Source organism: Harmonia axyridis, chromosome 1, assembly GCF_914767665.1.
Source record: "Harmonia axyridis chromosome 1, icHarAxyr1.1, whole genome shotgun sequence".
Classification (NCBI taxonomy): domain Eukaryota; kingdom Metazoa; phylum Arthropoda; class Insecta; order Coleoptera; family Coccinellidae; genus Harmonia; species Harmonia axyridis.
In genome coordinates this window covers 35,693,052-35,714,992 of record NC_059501.1, presented here as the reverse complement: position 1 = coordinate 35,714,992, position 21,941 = coordinate 35,693,052, and the positions used below count along the sequence as shown (strand labels likewise).

The following is a 21,941-nucleotide window of genomic DNA, read 5'->3' as shown; positions in this document are numbered from 1 at the left end:
TAATAAATTCGAAATTTATCGAGTGGAACTAGCCGCTTTTAAATATCTTGCTGTAAACCATATATTATTAATTCCAATGATCTATTGTTGATACATTGACACATCAAAAAAAATCAGTTATTAAAAAAGTGAAAACCGAGGAAGCTGTGTAGCAAAACAATTGTAATTTTAAAAATTAAAACGTGGAAATACAATAACTGTCATTTTATTTTCGATTGAAAATGAATTTCGACCAAGAAAAGATCAACTTATGAATTTCTCAACTTATTAATATAGACTTGTTGAGATCAGAAAACATGTGAAGTTTGATTGTAATTAAGTAAGCATGCGTTTGTTGATTATTTGTGTGTGTTGTTAGATGTTAGTGATACCGCTAGCAAGTATTGCACTCTTCCCCGAAACCCTGATCTACTCGCTGGTGTGCGTAGGAGGCCAGTCTCAATGTCAGGTAAAATGAAACATCTTCCCGTATGGTGTCGGGAATGCATTTAACCGAGTTGTATTATCGCTACAACGATAATATGAGATTAATTTTTTTTTTAAGAATAAACTATTATTCAATGTGTTATTATTGCTACTTTCAAATCCTTTGCTTGAAGTATTTATTTTGTGCGGACAAGAATTCTCAATAAAACTAATCAACTTATTTTTTACTTTAAAATTAATTATCTCAAAATATGGTATCAAATTAAATGTCAAATTGGGGATGGAAATCTAAAAAATTCATTATGGACAAGAAATATTCAAAAAATTCGATATTCCTACAAAAATTAACACAAATTTCCTTAGTATATGACTCTTATGCACCAATGAATACATGTGATTAACTTCTTGAGTGACTGATCGAAATTGAGATCACCCTGTATTTCGGTTATGGAGCATAAATTTCTATTCTTCCTCAAAATTTTTATAGCGCTGATAACTTTTCGGGAATAAAATAACAGAAAATTCCCTACATAGAATGATTGAGAGAGAAATCGCAATATTTTCAATGATGCTAATGCTAAATCCATTGCTTGAATGCAAAATAAAAATGAAGCCCAAATTATGTAGCTTATTGTCGACAGCACATGCTTCAGCTTTGCTTTTAAAATTCGAGGTGTTCATGTCGTTTATCAATATTGAATGAACATATATTTGTTTCAAATCAAAATACATGTATTGGAGAAAAAACACCACCATTCATTTAACATTAAATGCTTACATCATCAGTGCTTCAATATTTAGTATATTTGCAGTATATATGTTGAGAATAATGACATGATGATTCAGTTCAATACCTTAATATTGCCTTCATGCATTTGAGCATGTCTTGTGTATATGCTGAACCAATATACATTTCAATTATTATTTCACCTTAACTCAAACAGGATAATTTTAGATAAATTTGGTCTAAAATAGGTAACTCCTTAACATATACACTACAAATATTTCGTTGAATCTACATTTTATATAAACATTTCGAACATCTGCTGTTCACCCGGTTGCCAAATTTGATATGGATTGCACTAACTTTCCATTTTATTCAGCTGTATATGCGACTAGTGGAATAAGAAATAACCTTCTTCGACGAGGATCTGTTCAGGCTAACAAGCCTCCTCCGCCTATCAGACGCACTTCATCCATAACTAATACATCAGCTCTGGGGTTGAACTCTAATATGGGCAGTCTGGAGAACTTGCCGCCCCCACCTGCCTTTTTACTGGAACCCAATATTTGTCAGAACGCCAACGTTAAACAGAATATAGGTGAGATCTTTTTTATATACTGTTCAATATTGCCAACTGTATAAATAATTTGTATTAATTATGTGGAAATTTGATGATGAAAATTACTTCCGTACACGATTTTACCCAATATAGATGGCGACACTATTTTATGTATTGCTGGTTAGTTTTATTTAAACATATACACTGTGTCCGTAAAGTATGGAACAAATTCATTTTTAGCTAAACAGACCATTTTAAGAATTAATCCTGAAACACGTCGATATTTTATTTTAATTTACCGTATTTTAAAATAATAATTAATATGCAGGGTGAATTACACTCGAGTAATAACGTCACCGTAATTTTTTTTAAATGAAACATCCCCATTTTGTCTCAATTTTCCGATTACTCGAGCTGAGCTGATTCCAAAAATGTATCACATGTTAATTCCAATTGGTACAGGGTGGACAAAAATACTATAGTTTTGTGTGTGCTCATAAAGTAACGCGTAACATTCATTATTAGTTAAATTAACAATATTATCAAAAATACTTATTGTCTAGCGGCAATTGGTTTGAATGTAACATCCTGTAGTTTGTTACATTTTTAGATTAATAAAAATGAGCTGTTTCCAAACATGTTTGGTACTTGTGGTCTAGCAGACAGAATAACAGCACACACAAAACTATTGTATTTTTGTCCAACCTGCACCAATACGCTCTATTAGTGTGACGTCACACACCGCCATTTTTAGTTCTACTGTCAGTGTTCGGAATCCAAACAAATAAATTGTCATTCCAATTGGTACGATGTCGTTTAATGAATTGGCTTATTTTCATAAATAAGAGTATTTGAGGAACGATTTCAGTATTAATTGATAGACAGAACGAGGTTAATACCAGTAAGTTTGAATCCTGTATAATTCCCCAGATTTTGTAAAAATTCAAGTTCGAACTTACTGGCATAAATCTCGTGCCTGTCTATCAATTTAAAGTAAAATCGTTCCTTAAGTAATTTTATTTATCAAAATAAGCCAATTTCTTCAACGACAACGTACTTATTTGAAGGACTATTTGTTTGTTTGGATTCCGAACACTGACAGGAGAACTAAAATGGCGATGTGTGACGTCATCACTAATGGAGCGTATTGGAATCAACATGTGATACATTTTTGAAATCAGCTCAGCTAGAGTAATCGGAAAATTGAGACAAAATGAGGATGTTCCATTTAAAAAAATGACGGTGACGTCATTACTCGAAAGTAATTCACCCTGTATATTAATATGAGTTTCATTTAGGAAGAATTAAACCGTTTTAAATAAGAAAAAATAACATTTTAAAGACATATAACTTATTGTTGCACTGAAGATGTTTTGAGGAATGACGGATTTTCTAACGTGAATATTAGATTATTATTTTAAAATACGGTAAATTAAAATAAAAAATCGACGTGTTACGTGTTTCAAAATTATTTCTTAATATGGTCTGTTTAGCTAAAAATTAATTTGTTCCATACTTAACGGACACAGTGTATGTGGCCAAGACAAATGTGCTCCTAACTATCAACCTGGAAAGAAAACATAAATTAAATAAAGTAATTTTAATCACAGAATTTCTAAATTTACCTAGAATTAAGATGTCTAGAAGTACTGGTTTGATCACTCTTCTCGAAAGAGTTTGATATCTGACTGGAAACTTTTATAGCGATCTACCAGCTTGAACTAAGCCTGACCTGCCTGACTAAAAGGGAACCCAGTTAAATTCGTTATTTGATTTCTACATCGTTTCCAATAACGCCGATTTCCAATATATATGTCGTTTCCCTGAGGAAAATCATGGACGGATTCCGTTTCAGAACAGTGACCACAGTGGCGACACGCGTGGTCTCGTTTTTGATTGGCTGAGCCTAAATATGGCTGCCTTTTGTTTACATTATCCGTTTACCTGATTTTTGGGATTTATTCAAAAGAAAAAGGCCCATTTTATTGAGTTACTGTAATATTCTTCGATTGAATGAATTTGTTCTATATACAATCAAATACTATCAGGCCCAAAATAATTTTAATTTTGACAAAGTGTCAGCTCAGTTGATTTAATTGTATTCTTAAGTTCCTATGGTAAATCCATATGGTTCGCCATTTTTAGGCTCAAATTGAACTAATTGTTGCCACTGTGTTTATTAAGTCACTATACGTTTCAGTAAATTCAGCTACCAATTCACTTACTGTGGCTCTTAAAATTTGCAATAGGCAGTCTGCCAGGATGTTCTTGGTTGAATAATTTCCATGCTTCCACATTTTTTTCTTAGCTTATCACCATAACCAATCATTATTGAAATTTCTATTCGTTCCCATTCGATGTTGTATATTTTTGAAATCAGTGAAAATTAAGCTTTCAAAAAATGACACAGAAATCTTTTGTTTCCATTCAAAAAAATATAACTTTAAGTCATATCTTCATAAATGAAAATCCTGCTGAAAAGACGAGCACGCCACTGGATCCTACGTAAAAAGCGCCTGTATAATGTTTTAATTTCAGAGCTCTATCATCAGAATTAGAGGAGATAATAATTTTTTTTCGATATCGCCATTTTTCCAATTTTCGCTTATAATTCGAAAACAAAAAAAAGTGGCCAAAAATGAATACTTCCCCTGTTTCTCAGAAAAAGAGAACAAGAATAGGATAACAGTCATCAGATTTTGTCTATCCCTTCTGGTTAAAAAATTTTAGTGCTAAAACATCGAAATTTGCTCACCCTGTACTTGCAAAGATTTTTATATTGAAAACTAAACGGCAGTACTAAAGGATGTATAGGTGGACCAGCAATTGATTTTAGTTACTTGATGTATTATCTTGCATTAGCTACTTTACACGTGTAAATTCGTCTGAACTCCCATCCGCAAAATAAACATTATCAAAATACTATAATAATAAATAGTTCATGAAATAAAATGAAAACTTATATCAGCTTGGAAGAATGAAGTTACTTTCCTCCTGAAAATATCTATCAAATTCACAGATACCCCTTAGGAATATAAAATTTAATGAAAAATAATTCACTTATATATAAAACTTTTGTTCCTTCTACAGATATAGATTGGTATTCTTATTGAGCTAAAATAATTTTTTGTAATATCAATATATTAAGCAATATTATTTTCATCATTTAATTTCCGTAGATCGGCACAATAACTTAATTTTAAGTACTCAAGGAAACATACAGTAAATTAATTCATCACTGCATTTCACAAGTGTTTCATTCACTCGTAAAGAAATATTAATAATAATTGTTCAGAAATTTTTATTTTTGTGTTTTTCGAAGTTTCTTACTCTAAGCAGTTTTATAATTGTGTGTTTAATATCAAAAGCAATGAAATATCGTATACTCATACAATTCACTAGGAACTGTAAATGAAAACCCACAACATTACAATTATTGTATATATGCCGAAAGTTGGATATAAACTCAAAAAATTATTTTTCAGGTGTTAATGTTGCAGAAACTGTAAAGGCTCTAACAGAATTGAAACACACACCTGCCAGTCCGAATGCCATCCGCAGAATGTCAACATCCTCTCAAAATATTTTTCAGAATCAGAATGCAAATCAACAACAGAGTACAATGCTTAGCACCTTCCAGAATAAAGTTTCCTATATATCTCAATCAGGTGGCGTCGTCTATGCACAGCCATCTCAAATTATCGGAGGTAGTCCTACAGCCGTAAGAAGATACAATAATATGAGATCCCAGAGTGCTGACAGAAAATCAGAGGGTATGTAATAGTTTTATGTTAAGAGGTCCGAAATAAATATTAATCTAGATAAGGTTTTGTTATAGATAGATAGAGATAGTGTTAAAGAAAGCAAACAAATTATTTTTCTAGGACCTGGAGGTGTTGGTTCCAATTTTATTGCATCGTTAAGTGCTAAATTAACACCTACATTAAGTCCCAGGAGTTCTAGACGAAATTCAGAAGATGTGGTCATGAGGACAAATACAGCAAATAAAATATATGAAAGAGGTCCTGGACAAAGTTTCCTAGATTCGCTGAATGCCAAATTGTCCCAACAGCATATCAGCAGTTCACCTCAAGTGAAAGCAAACAAAATACGTCAATTTTTCAACAGTAAAGCTCAGGTAAAGGCAAAATTTTCACTTCGATCGAAAATATTCATTGATGTTAATATGCCTAGAAAAATAATTTCTAGAAATTCTCATTCATTCCATAATATCATATTTTCTTCACAATTCTTTATTTATGACAATATTAATTTTCAGTTCTCAGACATGTATTATTCTTAAAAGAGCCTATCTTGTCTCATCATCTATAGGTACTTAAATCTCGTAACTTAAAAATACTAAGTAGGTTTTTCATAACAATGAGTGTTATAGTGATTTAATTAAGATTCTGTCTTTTTCACAACAAAGGTGAAAATAAACGATTGGTTGTATCCATGCATAGTACATATTAATTAATAAATAGTAAATAAGTATATTCAAACCAATTAATATTTTCATTATTAAAACTCTTCATTGCATGTAGGTAATTCTCCATGGAACAATTGTGTGAGTTGTGTTTTCTGTACGCTTTATTACCGTGACCCATCACCACCTTCTGCATAGCTCTGAAATCAATAATTTTCGATAAAAATCAACTTTTGTGTTGAAAAACATGGTCTTTACTGTAAATATTTTTTTTAACTCAGAAACTACAGGTTAACAATTTAAAATTATTGTCTGAACAACTGAACAATGCTTACGATAGCCGTTTTCTATACGATAAAAGGATCCGGAAATATTCGCAAACAAAAATTTTTTTTTTCAATTGCAACACTAGCAAATGGTGATTTTAGGGGGTAAGTTTATAGAAACCTTTTTTCATATTTTTGAACGAACTTTCACATCCTGAAGTCCTGCGCATATATTATAAAACACCCTGTATATACATGCATTACTTCGTTAAGAAAAATAATAATAAGAATAAATAAATTTTATTACCGATCATTATTATTAACGCATTATTCGGAAAAACACAGGTCCGCGTTTACCATGAATCAAAAATTCCCGATATTCAATAGCTCATAAAATATTGATGCGAAGTGTGCTATTATTTCAAATGAGCTTGTTTGAAAGAGTATCCATTGTAGATTCTGAGGAAAATTTCACTTTTCGAAAATTCGATGTACAGGGTGTTTTACAAAATGTGGAATAAAGAATATAATTTTCTCAATCCGGACCTGCGCTATCGACAAGTCATCAGGTGCAAATATTAGGCATTGGCCTATAGTCATTCCCTCAAATTTTCATGAAGATCCATGCAGGCGTTCAAAAGTTATGCCGATTGAAATTTTTCAATAAAATACATCAAACAGCCTGTATCTCTTGAACGAATATAGCTAGGATATATTTCGAACACTAATTCAGACTCACCAAAATGTCCCACATCTGCCTTGAAAGCCTGTACAATCATTCGTGAAACACCCTGTATACGTATTTTATGAAATGGCAAAGTCGTCCACTTACTATGGAAATTTAAACACTTTATTTCAGCACTGAAGCCATTTCAGACAAATAATAGTAATAATAATGTTTATATTTAAACTTCTTGTCTTAAATCTACTAAAAATGTAGATGTCATAATTATGACACATCTTAGATTAAAGGGAAAAAGATCATAATTACATCCATAGCCAGAAGCATCAATGCGACTAATGTGGTGTTGCTTGGACTATTAAAGTCACAGACATATTATGGTTAAATAACTGATACAGATTGTTCCCACATTAAATAAGGAGCTGTCGTTTATTTTCACCTGGATAAATAACCTGAATGGTAGATAGTTATTTTAAACTAACATTATTATAGACCTTTTTACATCTCACATCGAATTAATGGTATATACCAGGTGGCCCACCCCAGATCAGATCTCATTTTGAGGGATTAAATGCAGATATTTTGAAAATATTTTTTTGTGATGTGTAAAGGGTAGTTAGAAGAACAATTTAAAATTCTTTTCATTAAACCAGGGTGTTCGAAAACGAAGATATAGACCAAAGTTAAACTTTTTTCATTGTAACACCCTGTATATGAATTCAAAAATGGAATCGCAAGCTCAAATAATGATGTGTTTCTTCAGATCACTTTATCCTTGGAAACACCATTCACGAGAAAATGGCGAAAAATTGAAAATATGGATTTTATTAATTGGTAATTACAGTACTCCTCTGATACAGACAATGTTTTTTCGAGTAGATATGTAGAAAAAAAAATTTACAACACTTGATTATATAGAATGATTATCCAAACATTAACAACATATAATGATCAAAAATTGCTGAAGATCTATAAGGTTTAGTTGCAGGAAAACCTAATAAAAATAGTTTCCAAATTAATTTTTACGTTCAATAAGATATAAGAATACATGATATTCCACATGAAATAAGAAAGTTTTCAGCCATTATTCGCAGTTAATTTTTGAATATTTATTATGATCACTCTGTATAATCCAGAGTTAATTTTTTTTTCTGCATAGAAGTAACCAATATGTCAACTCGAAAAGACATTGTCTGTATCGGCGGCGTAACTGGTTTCTTCATTAGTTACTAATTAAAAGAAACACCATATTTTCAATTTTTCGCCGTATTCTCGTGAATGGTACTTCTAAGAATAAAGGGATCTGAAGAAACTCATCATTATTTGCAATTCCATTTTTGGATGTATATACAGCGTGTTTCAATGAAAAAAGTAACTTTGGTCTATATCTTTGTTTTAGAACTCCCTGTATATATGAAAATAATTTTGAATTAAACCTAACCTAACCTAACTACCCTATACACATCACAAAAAAAGATTTTCAAAATATCATTTACTCCCTCAAAACGAGATCCGCGTCTGGGTTGGGCCACCCGGTATAACTTTTATAAGTGAAGTTTGGCACTTATAATAGTAGACAGCCTATATATTCTGTGCTCAATGAATAATATTTCGTTTTGTTTAATGATTTTTGCGTTACTTTTTTTTCCTGGAAATGATGTGTTTTCTTCTAGATCCTATATGAAATATCCAATAAATATATTCATTTGTATAATTTACAGCCTGATCCACGAACCTGCCATGAATCCTTGATGGATCAGATTAAAAAAGGGGCACCCTTGAAACGAGCAAAAATAATAAATGACAGGTCAGCTCCTAAAATTTACTAGGCAGCGAAATCTACGAATGGAAATGGAATTAAATCAAATCGTCCAACAAATTATCATGTCAAATAATTGCCAACTCGTCAATTTGATGAAGAGTTAATGATTATTTTTCTAACCTTTCAAGTTGAAAATTGTTTTCTCAGAAGTTTTATTACATCTTGAGTTGCTATGAACACAGAAATTCTTGTTGCGTCCAGTTATTAATAAAAATAAATTGAAAGGACAGATATTTTTATATTCTCCTTTATAGAGCAAAACTATGCAGAAAAGATTTGATGATGAACTATATTGATAAATGGCACAAAACGTGTTCTGTCTGGAAAAACATTCATTGTATGTTCCACCATTAGAATGCATCATTAAAATGTAAATGTTTATTTATATAAGTACCATCATAATATGAATATTGAGAATGTATTTTCTCTGAAAATGTCCACCTGGAAAAATATTTTCTTTCCTCGCCTGATGAGAATGTTAGTATGTTGTATGAAGAAAATTGAATTGATTTCAATTCTTGGTAATAAACCAAATATGATTAGATAAAGCATTTTAATTGATATGATTTACTTCCCTAATGGCATGATTTATAATGCATTCAAAGAATAATTGATGAACTTTCAGAACTATAATAGACTGAAGAATCTTCCATTATATTGGACACACGATCATATCAAATATTGTTAACTTATGTATCTTCCACTGTATACTTAGAGTTTTTTTTTTTGTAATAATATTCTAACCTTGTAATAAAGAGTGTGTTTACATCAGCTATTTAGAGATATTTAACATTCAATTTAATGGAAGTGTATGTTATTTTGTATATAACTCAAATATTTTTATTTTTATTCTCGTGAACATATTTAAGATTAATTCTAGTTATAAGTTTGAACTTTTAAAGTGATATAAAATTACTTAATACATTATTCAATACTGGATGGTTCAAGCATTGAAATCTTTACTTTGTATTCATGTATTAATATATAATAAATTTGTGGAGTTGAAAACTATTTTACTTTTATTGAAAAATCAAATTATTCAGAGAAAAATATTTCGTAATCTAGATTTAAATTTTGGGAGGTGTGGAAAAAGTCTGCCACTGGGTGTGACTTAGTTGTCTAAAGATGTGTTCGCTGATTAGATTTTGTTTAAGATAATATTGGCGACACTTAGCTCGACATGGGCACCTTTTCCCTCTTCTTCCTTAAAGTGACGCTATACAAAGAATTGACCAATAAACGGCATCCTTTGAAATTTTCATTTGTTCTGTACAAATTGATTGTTGATTCAACCTCAAAACACGACATTGGCAGAAAAATTATTTGAGCGCCATAAGAAACGATGCGGAAATCAAGTGAAAAGGGACCTATACCATTATAATCCAAAAAGGCTGGTCCCTTTACAAGTCGCCACTTTAATCTTAAGATTCTTAAGGTAAGTGTCTAAGTAAGCACACCAGTGTTTTAGATATCTTAGGTTGGTTCTTGTTTTTTAGTCTTGTTGAAATTTCTCTATGAGCACTTATGGCTCAATCACAATATCAAATTTCATAAAAATCGGACCATTAGAGCGTCAGATATTGAGATCCTAACAATTTCCAGAAATTACATGCAATGCGCATCAATATCCAGAAGAGTTGAAATTCCTATAGAACCACTCTCTACCCAATTCGAATACCCATACTTCATTTCATCAAAATCTGATAAGAATTGTAGAAGATACTGACAGACATGAAACCATTGTTGTTCAAAATTGTCCTAAAATGTGTTTCATATGAATATTTTGAATTTGGAGACATACATTGTTTCCTTCCCAAAATTGATCACAAAGCTTCCATCTACTTTGGACAGACTCGGAAGCAAAAGGATGTCTTTTAGTCAAAATATTTTCTCAGAAGTAGGAACTAAGTCTGAATAGAATTAAATTTCACACTAGAAATTCTAAGGAAAAATTTATTATATAGATAAGTATTTTGTAACTATAATAAAAAACATAGTTTATGAATCAGTTTACTTTTCCTCTAATTTCTTGTTTCAAATTCAGTTTGGAACTGAACTACATTTGAACAAAGTTTAATACTTAGCATAGTATTTTTTAATTTTCTTATTAGATGTTTTCTGTCCAAATTGCACTTAATCTGGATTTGATGACTACATAACTATACAAGAAATTATTTCTCATACATAGTTATGTAGTCTCCAAAGGCGCACGAATAATAATAAGGGCTTAAAGCTCGACATAAAGTCAGTGCTCTTCTCGAATTTATTTATTCATTCCCGTCTCCCACACACCAAATTCTGCTGATGTCATAAAAAACAGGTATATTGAAAGAACTGTTTATTGAATACATATTAAACTCCAAAAGTTAATAGTATATTCTCACCTAGTATTTTATACTATATTATAATATATTTACAAATTTCACTGATTTTATGATGAACACTAAACAAATAAAGTAGGCTCTTAAGAGTTAATTATAAATAACAAACTTCATAAACTCATTTCATTCATCTAGAATACAAATGAATGCCAAATATCACAAAAAAATAGTAGTTTTATCTTATGCAGCAGGAATGAGTAATACTTATAGTAATAATCACAGAATAATTTTTCTTAGGTTCTTTGTTCTAATTTTTCATTTTTGTATAAAAATACAATGTTTTATGAAGACTCAATGGAACAAATCATTATTCCCATTTAAGTACAAAACTGATTAAATCGTTTTCAAATAACAAAAAACTCAGAGTTGACATTGAATTGGTAAAAATAGATGTATAAATAAAATTTGATACTCATTCCCATTAATATTTTAGAACAATAAATTTACAATAACACACAGCAATACCTTTACTACCTATTCCAATTCATTCCTAATATATTTCTGGCTGTAACAAACGCTGATACTATGGAATCTTTAGTTCCCGGACCTGTTGAATCATTTTTGCATATCAAGTCATGGATGTGAACGGCTTCAGACAATCTTTTATGTAGAAATTCAAATGTTTTCATGTGGTTTGGTGATGAATCCTGAATAAGATATAATTCACTGGCTTTATATATTCCGGCTATACCTATTCTTCTAGCATACCAATTGAAATCTACAGATCTATCTCCAGCATAATAACATATATCATCAACTAGTGTTAAAAGAGCTGCGAGTGCTTTTGGTACATTGGGAGGTAATGACATTATAGCGATAGCTTGAGGCCATTTGTTTTTATAGGGAACTATCATGAGTAACTTTTGTTGTATAGCTTTCTCTACAAATTGAACAGGTGTGATTGATTGAAGTTCGGGATCTTTCTGATAATTTTCCAAAACCTCAACTAATTTCTTGTTTGAGTCAGATAAAAAAAAATTGACTAGATCTGCTCCCGCTCCTGGGAATAACCCATGAGTTATTCCTGGGTAACCTGCAACATCTGCACCTGCACTAACAGCATCTTTGGTCCAGCCTTTTTCTGGCACGAATTTCAATGCCTCCTGTAATATCTTTGATTTGATGTCGGATTCATATTTATCTGTATTACCAACATTATTCGCTTCATCTCCAGTAGAGAAATATCTTACATTATTCCAATTTTTTATAGGACCTATTGCAAAACGGGTTGCAATTAATGATCTGAATCGAAATACACACGACATCTCGTTTACAACTATAAACACAAGAGGTAATTAATCAACAAGAAATAACTGTATAATAAAATTGAAAATTATATAACTAAATTCAGAAATGTGACTTATTAATTGATTTGAATTGGTAACAAATATTGGAGGTTACGTTACGATTAATTTTACATTGAATGAATCGATGAATGTCAGTTTTCTTCAGGAAAAAAATTTAACATATTTTCTTGAGATTACGAACATATGCATTCTATTATACTATAATCGATATTATATTGTAAATATTCCATATTTAAGAAGACTAATGATTTTCCTTCATTTCGATTAAAGTTGACAGAGACTATTGTTATTTCTGAACTTTGATTTGGATTCGTAATGCTCTATGGTGATTGTCTATCTGTCATTAGGGTTATATTATATTCTTGTTTTGTATTTATATTGTAATTTTATATTTTCATACTTAGCTTGTGAAAAGGGGTAGCTTTCCTTTTAATGCTTGTAGTCGGAACCGAATGTTTGAATACATTGATTCACTAATTAATTTTACATGTATTTTAATATGGCTTTAACAGGAACTCAGTGTGATTATCTTTTGAGGTAACCCGCTTGGAGGAAAAGTTGTGTCAGTATTCATTGAATATTTTTTAGTGTTCTGGATAAGGATTATGTTATGAACCATACATTAGAAGCTCTCTCTAACGATATACATAAAAAGTTTGAGAAATCTGATTTTTTTAAGGGTAACTAAATTTTTCCATCTGGTTTTTTGTTTTCATTAAAACTATTTTCAGTTGGAAACTTAATTATAATGCTTCTTCAACAAGAAATGCTTCCTGAAGCCGAGCAAAGATTGGCAGCTGTTACGCTACTGTATGAAATGTATAGAGGAGAATCTTTAGCAAATTCACCATTTGCTCCAGTATTTGTTCATTTATTGGTATGATTGATTTAATTGGCATCATTTAAGGGTAAAAATTTCTTGTGCTACAATTTTGATGAATCTACAAGTGGATTTGTGTACATAGAATACACATGTGTCATTTCACAGTTTTTGTTGCTAGATTGTGCACATATTTTACTCTTACACTCTGCTGCTTTTTGCAATTCTTCCAAATCCATTGATATCCATCTGACAGTATCCTCGAATTTCATCTGCAGGTCATTGGCATATTGCAGGTTTCTCAAATGTTAGAGTTTTTGAGTAGTTTTTTTTTTGCTCACCAAAAACACACAAAACAAAAACTATATAGAGACTCTCCTCAATTTATTGTCCCTGAAGATTTGGGTTGGATCCACAATTGTGGAATTGTATAGGTATATAGAATGCGCATGCAGATTGTGCTCACAGTTCATTCTTAATAAAGTCCACTGGTTTTTGCAAAGATTTATGCTGGATCCACAATAATGTTTGAACTAAAAAAGTTTATATTGTATCGCCCATTTTGAAGGATAAGATAAAGTACAATTTCAGCATATAAACCAAGTTAATTATCACATTAATATTCTCTACCCCAAAATCCTTCGGTGTAGCAGCTGTATGCAAATGCAATATATTGATAATGTCTAATCTATGATAAGGTATTATTACGGTAAGAACAATCTATTAGATTGTAATAACGGTTGGTTGTGGGAAATTGGCTTTATGTCTTAATAATATTACGTTCTTCAAACACCTGATTAATTTTCTGAACTAGCAACATAGCTACAAATTCGACGTAACGCTAGAGACACTTGTAGATTCAGCAGATTACTTAGGGTTAAACTAAAAGGTATTTGTATTATATCCTTCAGTTTGAGAGATGAGATAAAGCACAATTTCAGCATATAAACCAAGATAACTATCACGTTAATATTCACTACACCAAAATCTTATGTTGTAGCAGTCATATTCAAATGCAATATATTAGCAAAGACTAGTAATCTGTAAGGTATTATTGTCATAAGGTCAACCTGTTGGCTTGTAATGACCATTGGTCTTTGGCGGGATACTGACTTTTCGTCTTAATTATATTACATTCTTCAAACACCTGATTAATTTTCTGAACTGGCAGCGTAGCTACAAGTTCAACGTGACGCTCGATAATCTCTCAAGGTCACTTGTAGATTTGGCAAGATTACCCAAATGTTATAGCAACTGTGAATGATTACCTCAAGTATAAAAATATGCAAATTACTGTAGCACGAAAACTCGGAACTTTGGGATACCCTATACAGGTATTCCAATACATGTTACAGGAAAGAGAAAGATATGTGGAGATCATTAGAAATATTTTGTAGAAGAAGAATTATCAAATCTCCATAAATTTTCAGTTTATGATGAAATACTGTATGGAAGAAATAACAGGTTCAAACCTTGCAATATGATATTCAAGAAGGTTTTTTTTTTATACAAATTGAATGAAAAGGAAATAATTTACTATATATTTTATCAAATATATTATAAATTATATTCTTATCCCCTAAAATTATTTTATTTTTTTAATAGCTTTCTCAGGATCAAAAACCTAATGTAAATGCAATTGGACAGTTACCAAGAATTACAGAGCCAGAGAAGTCTTTTATATCTCAATTAATATCTGATGTGTCGAAAGATATTGTGAGTGATTTTAATATATATTTTACACTATAAATGTATTAAAAACAAATTTTTATACAGCTGTTGAAAAAAACTGCCACTCAGATAATAAACTCAGACTATACATTGCATTCACCAGTTGATCTTTCCAAGTTGCAATTATCTTTAGTGGAAAAAACATCTGAATTACCTCTTACCAGTAAGGCAGCTATATCGATTATTGTACCTGGTTTTGAGAATTCAAAAAAAGAGTAAGTGTTTTTCTGTTATATTTTTATTTTTTTCATTTATCAATGATACATTTGCCTTATGAAATTTCAGTCCTAAATACAAAATAATTTATAATAATACTAAGTACAGCAAATAACATTTGCTGTCATTCTAATTGTTCTATTAGCAAATAACATTTATTATTTGCTGTCATTCTAATTGTTCTTTTGGATTGTACTGATGAATGTTTGTATCTTGTATACAGCCTTGAAAAAATTCGAATATATGGACGAAACGTCGGCATTTAGTTCAGCTTAGTCTTGTTCTTCACCACCTGTCCTAGCTCCTGTCAAAGTACTCAGTATGAATTACCAAGGACGTGATTCTTACTTCATTCATAATAATATAACATAATAGTGATAAAAACAATGACCCAGAAACAAACATCACCAAATTTTAGTTGAATAAAGTGGTATAAATAATTTGTAAATCAGTTTTTACTCACTATTCTGAATACTCGACAAGTTGAACAAGTAGGAAGCTAAAGTGTCTATGTTGATCCTTAATTTCATAAGATGATATATCAAAACAACCTAACATCAAGCAGAATACCATAAACTCAATTTTTTGAGTAAGTTTTTGTATGAAATTTTTCTATGAAGCCAATAACGGTAAGAATTATCTAGAGATCAAATGGTACCACATTTCAACAAACTCTCATTGTGGTGATTGTCACAATCACCTAACTTTTGAGTACTTGTTCTCCGAACCAATCTATTTCAGACAATACTAATTTACACATCCGCAGCGCACACTGCATGTTAAAAAAAGGTAAAATCCTATGGAGCCTAACTACCCATACCAAATTCCATCAAAATCGGACTAGTAAGATTGAGAAATTATTGAGGGCCGTACATCTTTAAAAGCTAAAATTTTCACTAAACCGATCCTAATGTCGATACCAATTTTCATCATTATCAGACTAGCAGGGCGCGAGATCAATATTTCGAGAATTCCATCTTCGCCCATTTATCTACGACCCAATCTGAATAGCCATGCCAAATTTCGTCAAAATTGGATAAGAATTGTGGAATTGATGTTATAAGGATGTGCAGACACAGGCAGACATAAAACCAAAGTTGTACAAGTTGGTTTGAAATGTTTCTCTAATTTCGGTATACTCCGAACTATAAGGCCAAAATAGTTGAGTATAATCTCAGAACTTCATCAAGCAGTCTTTTTACTATTTCATTATATTCTGTCAAACTGGTTGTGAGTGTGAGGGCAATGAAATATTCCACAAAAAATGTATTTAGTATTGTAGTATACTTAAATATAACTGTTAAATATTTATTCTTCTATGAAATAACCAAATATACTCCTTAGTTCTAGTAATTTATTACAAAACTATTGTTTCAGCTCTAACACCACATTTGATAAAAATCTTATAAAATTACTAGCCTCTGGGGATAATGCTCCAATAAACAAGGTATACATGCCAGAATTTGTTTCATTGGCCCCTCCATTATCAAACTGCCAAGATGAAGTGAGTAATTATAATCTCTTTTATATATGCATTGACTTTTTGTGAACTGCCATCATATAATTTAAAGTTTAAGCTTTTGAAGATGTTTTCTCTATTATAACGCAATGGCTGTTCGAAGCTACCATCTATATATTTTGTCTTTTTTTTTTCAAATTTCAACTTTATTCCATCCAAAAGTGAAATAATTTGTCTCTTCTTTAGTGCATGCTGAATTCTTTCTCCTCAATAAGAATGATTTGAATTTCATCATAAATTGTTCACTAATTTTAGAATATTGTCTATAGTCATGTAGTAATCTGTTCTTTCTTCTGCAATGAATATTGGCTATTTTAATTTTGTATTTTTAAGCCGGTGTGGTTAAATCCAATTACACCAAGTGAACATAGCGTAGCATATGATTCATCAATGTGTATGACTTCTAAAAAGAATTATGAAACCAGAAAACTGATAACTAAGGCTTATGAGACTGCTCTCACTCTTGCACAACAACAAACACTTTTAACGGAATTGGCAAATGATTCCAAATTGGTTCATCATATTGGATTAACTCCAAAAAAGGTAAGTTGAGTTATTCTAAATTTTTTATTTTTTCAAGTTTTGTAAAATGACTTACTATCAAATCAATTATCAATATAATTAATTTTGGCCAAAAAATGGATATTCAATAATTAGCAACTACACTCTACATATCAATTTTATCTGCGCTTCTTATCATTGAACACTTTCAAATTTTGTGTATTAATTTATCTCTCTAGCAAACATATATACCATAACATCAATATCCTTGATATTCGGAGAGACCTTTCTTCTGAATAACTTTGAGAAAAATGGAAAGTAGTCAGTCGTGATTTTCTGAAGAATATTCATTTTTTCCATTTGTTATAGCTTCCAGATTTGGTTGAGAACAATCCGCTTATAGCAATAGAAATACTCCTAAAATTAATGCAGTCTAAACAAATAACAGAATACTTCAGTGTACTAGTTAATATGGAGATGTCTCTACATTCAATGGAAGTGGTGAATAGATTGACTACCACAGTAGACTTGCCCACTGAGTTCATACATCTGTATATATCCAATTGTATTTCAACATGTGAAACTATTAAGGATCGATATATGCAAAATAGATTAGTTCGTCTAGTATGTGTATTCCTGCAGTCATTAATCAGGAATAAAATAATTAATGTGCAGGTAATTATCAAAAATTCATTTTATATTTACAGAGGTTCCCAATATTTGGCTGGCAAACTGTCCCCTTTTAACCTTGAAGTTATAATGATGACAATACAAATTAATTCTATCTGTAGATTGGGAAGGACCATTATAATGAACAGTTTTCAAATCAACATTGAATTTAAAGGCTACAAAATAAAAAGTGCATTAAATTATATATTTTGATTAAAAATGACGGCTAATAATTTCAATCAATATCATTAAAGGTGCCTTCTCAGGTACCACTGGCCTGAGCATAAAAATTTGAATGGAGATTCCACTCTGAAATTATAGACCTAACGATCACTGCACTGAGATAATCCAGGAACTACATGATCTACAAATCTTGTTTTGAACCACAGGTCAGAAATGGAGAATATGTGATAGGAGATCAAGGAGAGTAAAAAAAATAGAACTGAATGAAAGAATGGGAGTTTTAGAGGAAAAAATGAAAAAGATAATTAATGTCATCAAAATTTCAGAATTAATGATGGAAAGGAAAAAGAGGAGTTCAAAAAATTTATTGGGGATGATTTAAAGATGAGAGTAGATACCATGTCACTTAATAAGTCCCAGATCTTATCAGTTAAATTTTTTTTTTTTTTTTAATTCGACTTTATTCGTCAACATACTCACCTTCAAGAGGTGCATGTACTCCAACATTGCTCCAACTTTTCAATACCTTTTCTGTAGAAAGATAAGTCTTCGCCTTCTTTAGAGCCAAATTTCTTTCCTGGGATATATCTGTGAGGTCTCAAAAAAGCCAGTAATCACGGGAGGCCAGGTCTGGAGAATGAGCCGGATAGTCAAGCAGTTGGAAGCACAATTTGTTCTATCACTTCTTAATTATAGTGAAATTTAAAGTCAGCATACAACCTTTTAAATAATGGAGAAAGGCTTTGATTCATTTGAATAAAAACAGTTTCAGGTTTAAAGCTTTAGCCTAAAACAATAAATAATTTTCATTTTCATTGGTGAAATTATATTTTTGAATTTTTCAGGAATTGATCATTGAAGTTCAGTCATTCTGCATCGAATTCAGTAGAATTAGGGAAGCTGCCGCACTTTTCAGGCTATTGAAACAACTTGAATCTGGAGATGAATGACTGGAAGATGGTATCACTCCAAGTGACAATTCAACATCAGAGAACAAAAGCTGAAAATATCCTATAACTTCAGTAAAATGATATACAAGGTGATGTCATTCCTCAACAACAAACTTTGTTATATGAAAGGTCATGAATTTCAACAAAAAAACATTATGGGAACATATGTCCGATTTCAATTATTTAAGGAAATAAATGGCTTCAAAAGTTTCATTTAGGTCTATTGATATGATTTATTAATGACAAAAAAGTATGCAAGCAACACTTGTCAGTAGGTATTCCAATTGACTTTTCCATTGCAATAACCATAAATGAATATGATATTGACATACTCTCCCATGCTGTAAGCATACATTTTAAGGTATAACTAAGTACCAAGTCTTAACTTACTGCTAGAATTTTAGTGTAACACAACATGGCAATTAGAATACCACTGATAATGAACTGAAAAGTTTCTAAGCATACTTTTTTTATTATTAATAAATCATATCAATGGACATGATTGAAACTTTTGGAGCCATTTATTTCTTTAACTAATTGAAATTGGACATATGTTCCCATAATGTTTTTTTTTTATTGAAATTACACGACGTTTCATATGACAAAGTTTATCGGTGAGCTTACTGTGTAAAAAATGAAGTCTGAAATTTTACCATTCAGCAAGCATGGTGATGAATTCATCAATTGACAAATCATGACTCTTCTGACATTACTCAGATGGTTTAATTGTGGTATATGGTGCTTTTAATTGAATTTGGATACATCTGGAAAATATTAAAATGAAAATTGTCATATCAAGCATAATTAATTGTATGTGTACATATTCCAAGAATTATTTTTTTATCAAAGTGATTATTATTGATAATATTAAATGTAAATAAATTATGAAGATGTTTTGAAAAATACTCTTTGAATACTACTAGCTATTATGAAATTTCTCTAGTCATGATAGAGTTTTATAATTTCATTAAAATCATATTTTTTTCATATTCAATTATCTATAATATAGTATGAAACTAGGTATGTCAATTATGAATTTGTAAGAAATATTTTCAATGCAAATATAATGATGATGCAATCTTCAATGTATGTATATTTGAACTACAGTTACCATATTCAGGGAGAAATCAGGAAAACCTTACTTTTCCAGCGCTGAAATGAATGAACTCTCATACCTATTGATTTCTGATTTGCTGAGGAATAACATGTTTCATCCCTGTAGCTTCAACCCTTGATGTGCGAAATCACAAACCCCTAGTTTTAAATTTTCATTGATATAATTTAATGACAGCTTAAATATTGTAATAAGCAATGTGAAATTGACCTTGAGAATAATCTTTCTTATCAGACTGTTTTTTTTTAATGTATTGCATTGAAGTAAATGATGGCCATTTTTAAAATTGAATAAACTAATTACAAAAGTCAGTAGTATTTTTGTTGGTTGTTAAGTACACATTTTTTTCACATTGCCTGTCTCATTATTTTAGTTGCCATTTTGATACGAAATTTTAGGGTCAGATTTTCAAAACAAGTTATCTCCACATACCTCAGAACCAGGGGGTTGAAGTTGCAGCGAAGAAAAAAGCAGACAATTTTTCCCCCCTCTAATCAGAAATCAACAGGTAAAGAGTTTTTTCAAGATTTTCATTTTAAGGCTGGAAAATTGAGGTGTAAAATTTTCGTTAGCCAATGGTATACTGTAGTATACCATATAGTACCGGGAATTGATTTGAATCTGAAAAGGCTTCTTAAAGAGATTGTCGAAATGTCTTTTATTGCTAGGTTTGAACGGTTGCCCTTTTTTTATCATGTGAGGTTTGGACAGCATCTATCCTTTAGTTTTCTTACAATATTTCCTCTTGTCACCTATCTTGATTTCTTGATAAGAATAAATATAAACACTTTTAATTTCCACAGGTTTTTATAATTCGACAATTATTGATAATAATGATAATCTGAACAAAGCCGCTCAGACGGTGAAACAATTGTCAAATCAATAAAAATCTGTGAAAATTAAAAGTGTTTATATTTATTTTTATTAAATCAATATTATCTTGCTTGTGTTTCACCGTGGATATATCTTTCGAAACAGAATCTGTCTTGAATTTTGCTTTGAAAATGCAAATCTGTGCAGAAGCGCTGAAAATATTACATAAGGCTTATCGAAAACACTAAGCGTATGAGATGAGAGCACTTTTCAATTAATCCAAAGTCAAAAAGAGGATATGTCAAGGTTTATGAAAAAGAATGTCAAGTTTGTGAATGCACTGGATATTCTTGCGAGAAGGTGAGGCAATAAATGAAGACTATTATCTAAGCTTTCAAGAAAAAAAATTAGTGGAAAATGAAATAATTTTTGAAACAAAATCATGAGTTTTGCACCACAATAATGCATCAGACACAGGCAGAATTGCTAAGATAGCCCGAGACGGAATCCCAGGTACCAGAAGACCAGTCAACAGACCCCCTAAGCGCTGGAAAGACTCCTGGATATCTACATCCACCGAAGACTAAAGTGGAATATGCAAGCCCTAGGTTTAAATTAAGATGAAGAAGAATAATGCATCATCTTCTCATCATAATTTTCTTTTCAAAAATGTGACCATATTCTCCAACCTACTTTTTTTCTCTCCAAAACACAAATTACCATATTTAAGCATTCATTCTCAGTCGATGAAAGACAAAATTGAATTAATGCCTATAGTATTGAAATTGGTGGATTATTGAAATTGTATTTAAAAAGAGATTTTGTATATTAT

General features: G+C 30.9%; 3 protein-coding genes across 7 annotated transcripts in view; 2 read left to right on the top strand and 1 right to left on the bottom strand.

Annotated features, from left to right (window-relative positions):
* Positions 1-9,913, top strand: part of LOC123670811 — a 137,874-nt gene extending 127,961 nt beyond the window's left edge. For 3 of the 5 annotated variants that reach the window (XM_045604371.1, XM_045604369.1, XM_045604370.1), the window contains 5 exons: positions 359-448; positions 1,530-1,748; positions 5,195-5,482; positions 5,594-5,847; positions 8,805-9,913. In XM_045604371.1, the coding sequence (XP_045460327.1) occupies positions 359-448; positions 1,530-1,748; positions 5,195-5,482; positions 5,594-5,847; positions 8,805-8,912 (959 nt within the window). In that variant the 3' untranslated portion in view covers positions 8,913-9,913. The remainder of the gene's footprint in view (positions 1-358; positions 449-1,529; positions 1,749-5,194; positions 5,483-5,593; positions 5,848-8,804) is intronic. The other 2 variants (XM_045604373.1, XM_045604372.1) reach the window with 1 other exon arrangement.
* A 1,315-nt stretch (positions 9,914-11,228) lies between these two features.
* Positions 11,229-12,870, bottom strand: LOC123670810 (ubiquinone biosynthesis protein COQ9, mitochondrial). The gene has a single exon (XM_045604368.1). The coding sequence runs from the start codon at positions 12,549-12,551 to the stop codon at positions 11,757-11,759; it is 795 nt and encodes a 264-aa protein (XP_045460324.1). The 5' UTR covers positions 12,552-12,870; the 3' UTR covers positions 11,229-11,756.
* On the top strand, positions 12,855-20,071 carry LOC123670809 (CCR4-NOT transcription complex subunit 11). Its single transcript, XM_045604367.1, has 9 exons — positions 12,855-13,130; positions 13,182-13,273; positions 13,325-13,470; positions 15,019-15,129; positions 15,190-15,359; positions 16,738-16,864; positions 17,213-17,422; positions 17,750-18,055; positions 19,078-20,071. The coding sequence occupies exons 1-9, from the start codon at positions 13,081-13,083 to the stop codon at positions 19,180-19,182; spliced, it is 1,317 nt and encodes a 438-aa protein (XP_045460323.1). The 5' UTR covers positions 12,855-13,080; the 3' UTR covers positions 19,183-20,071.
* The last annotated feature ends 1,870 nt before the right edge of the window (positions 20,072-21,941 follow it).

Coding starts and splice junctions, on each gene's coding strand:
- LOC123670810 (XM_045604368.1), bottom strand. CDS start 12,551: ATGTCGTGTGTATTTCGATTCAGATCATTAATTGCAACCCGTTTTGCA.
- LOC123670809 (XM_045604367.1), top strand. CDS start 13,081: ATGTATTTTAATATGGCTTTAACAGGAACTCAGTGTGATTATCTTTTG. Junction 13,274..13,324: donor GAAATCTGATTTTTTTAAGG/GTAACTAAATTT, acceptor AACTATTTTCAG/TTGGAAACTTAATTATAATG. Junction 15,130..15,189: donor CTGATGTGTCGAAAGATATT/GTGAGTGATTTT, acceptor ATTTTTATACAG/CTGTTGAAAAAAACTGCCAC.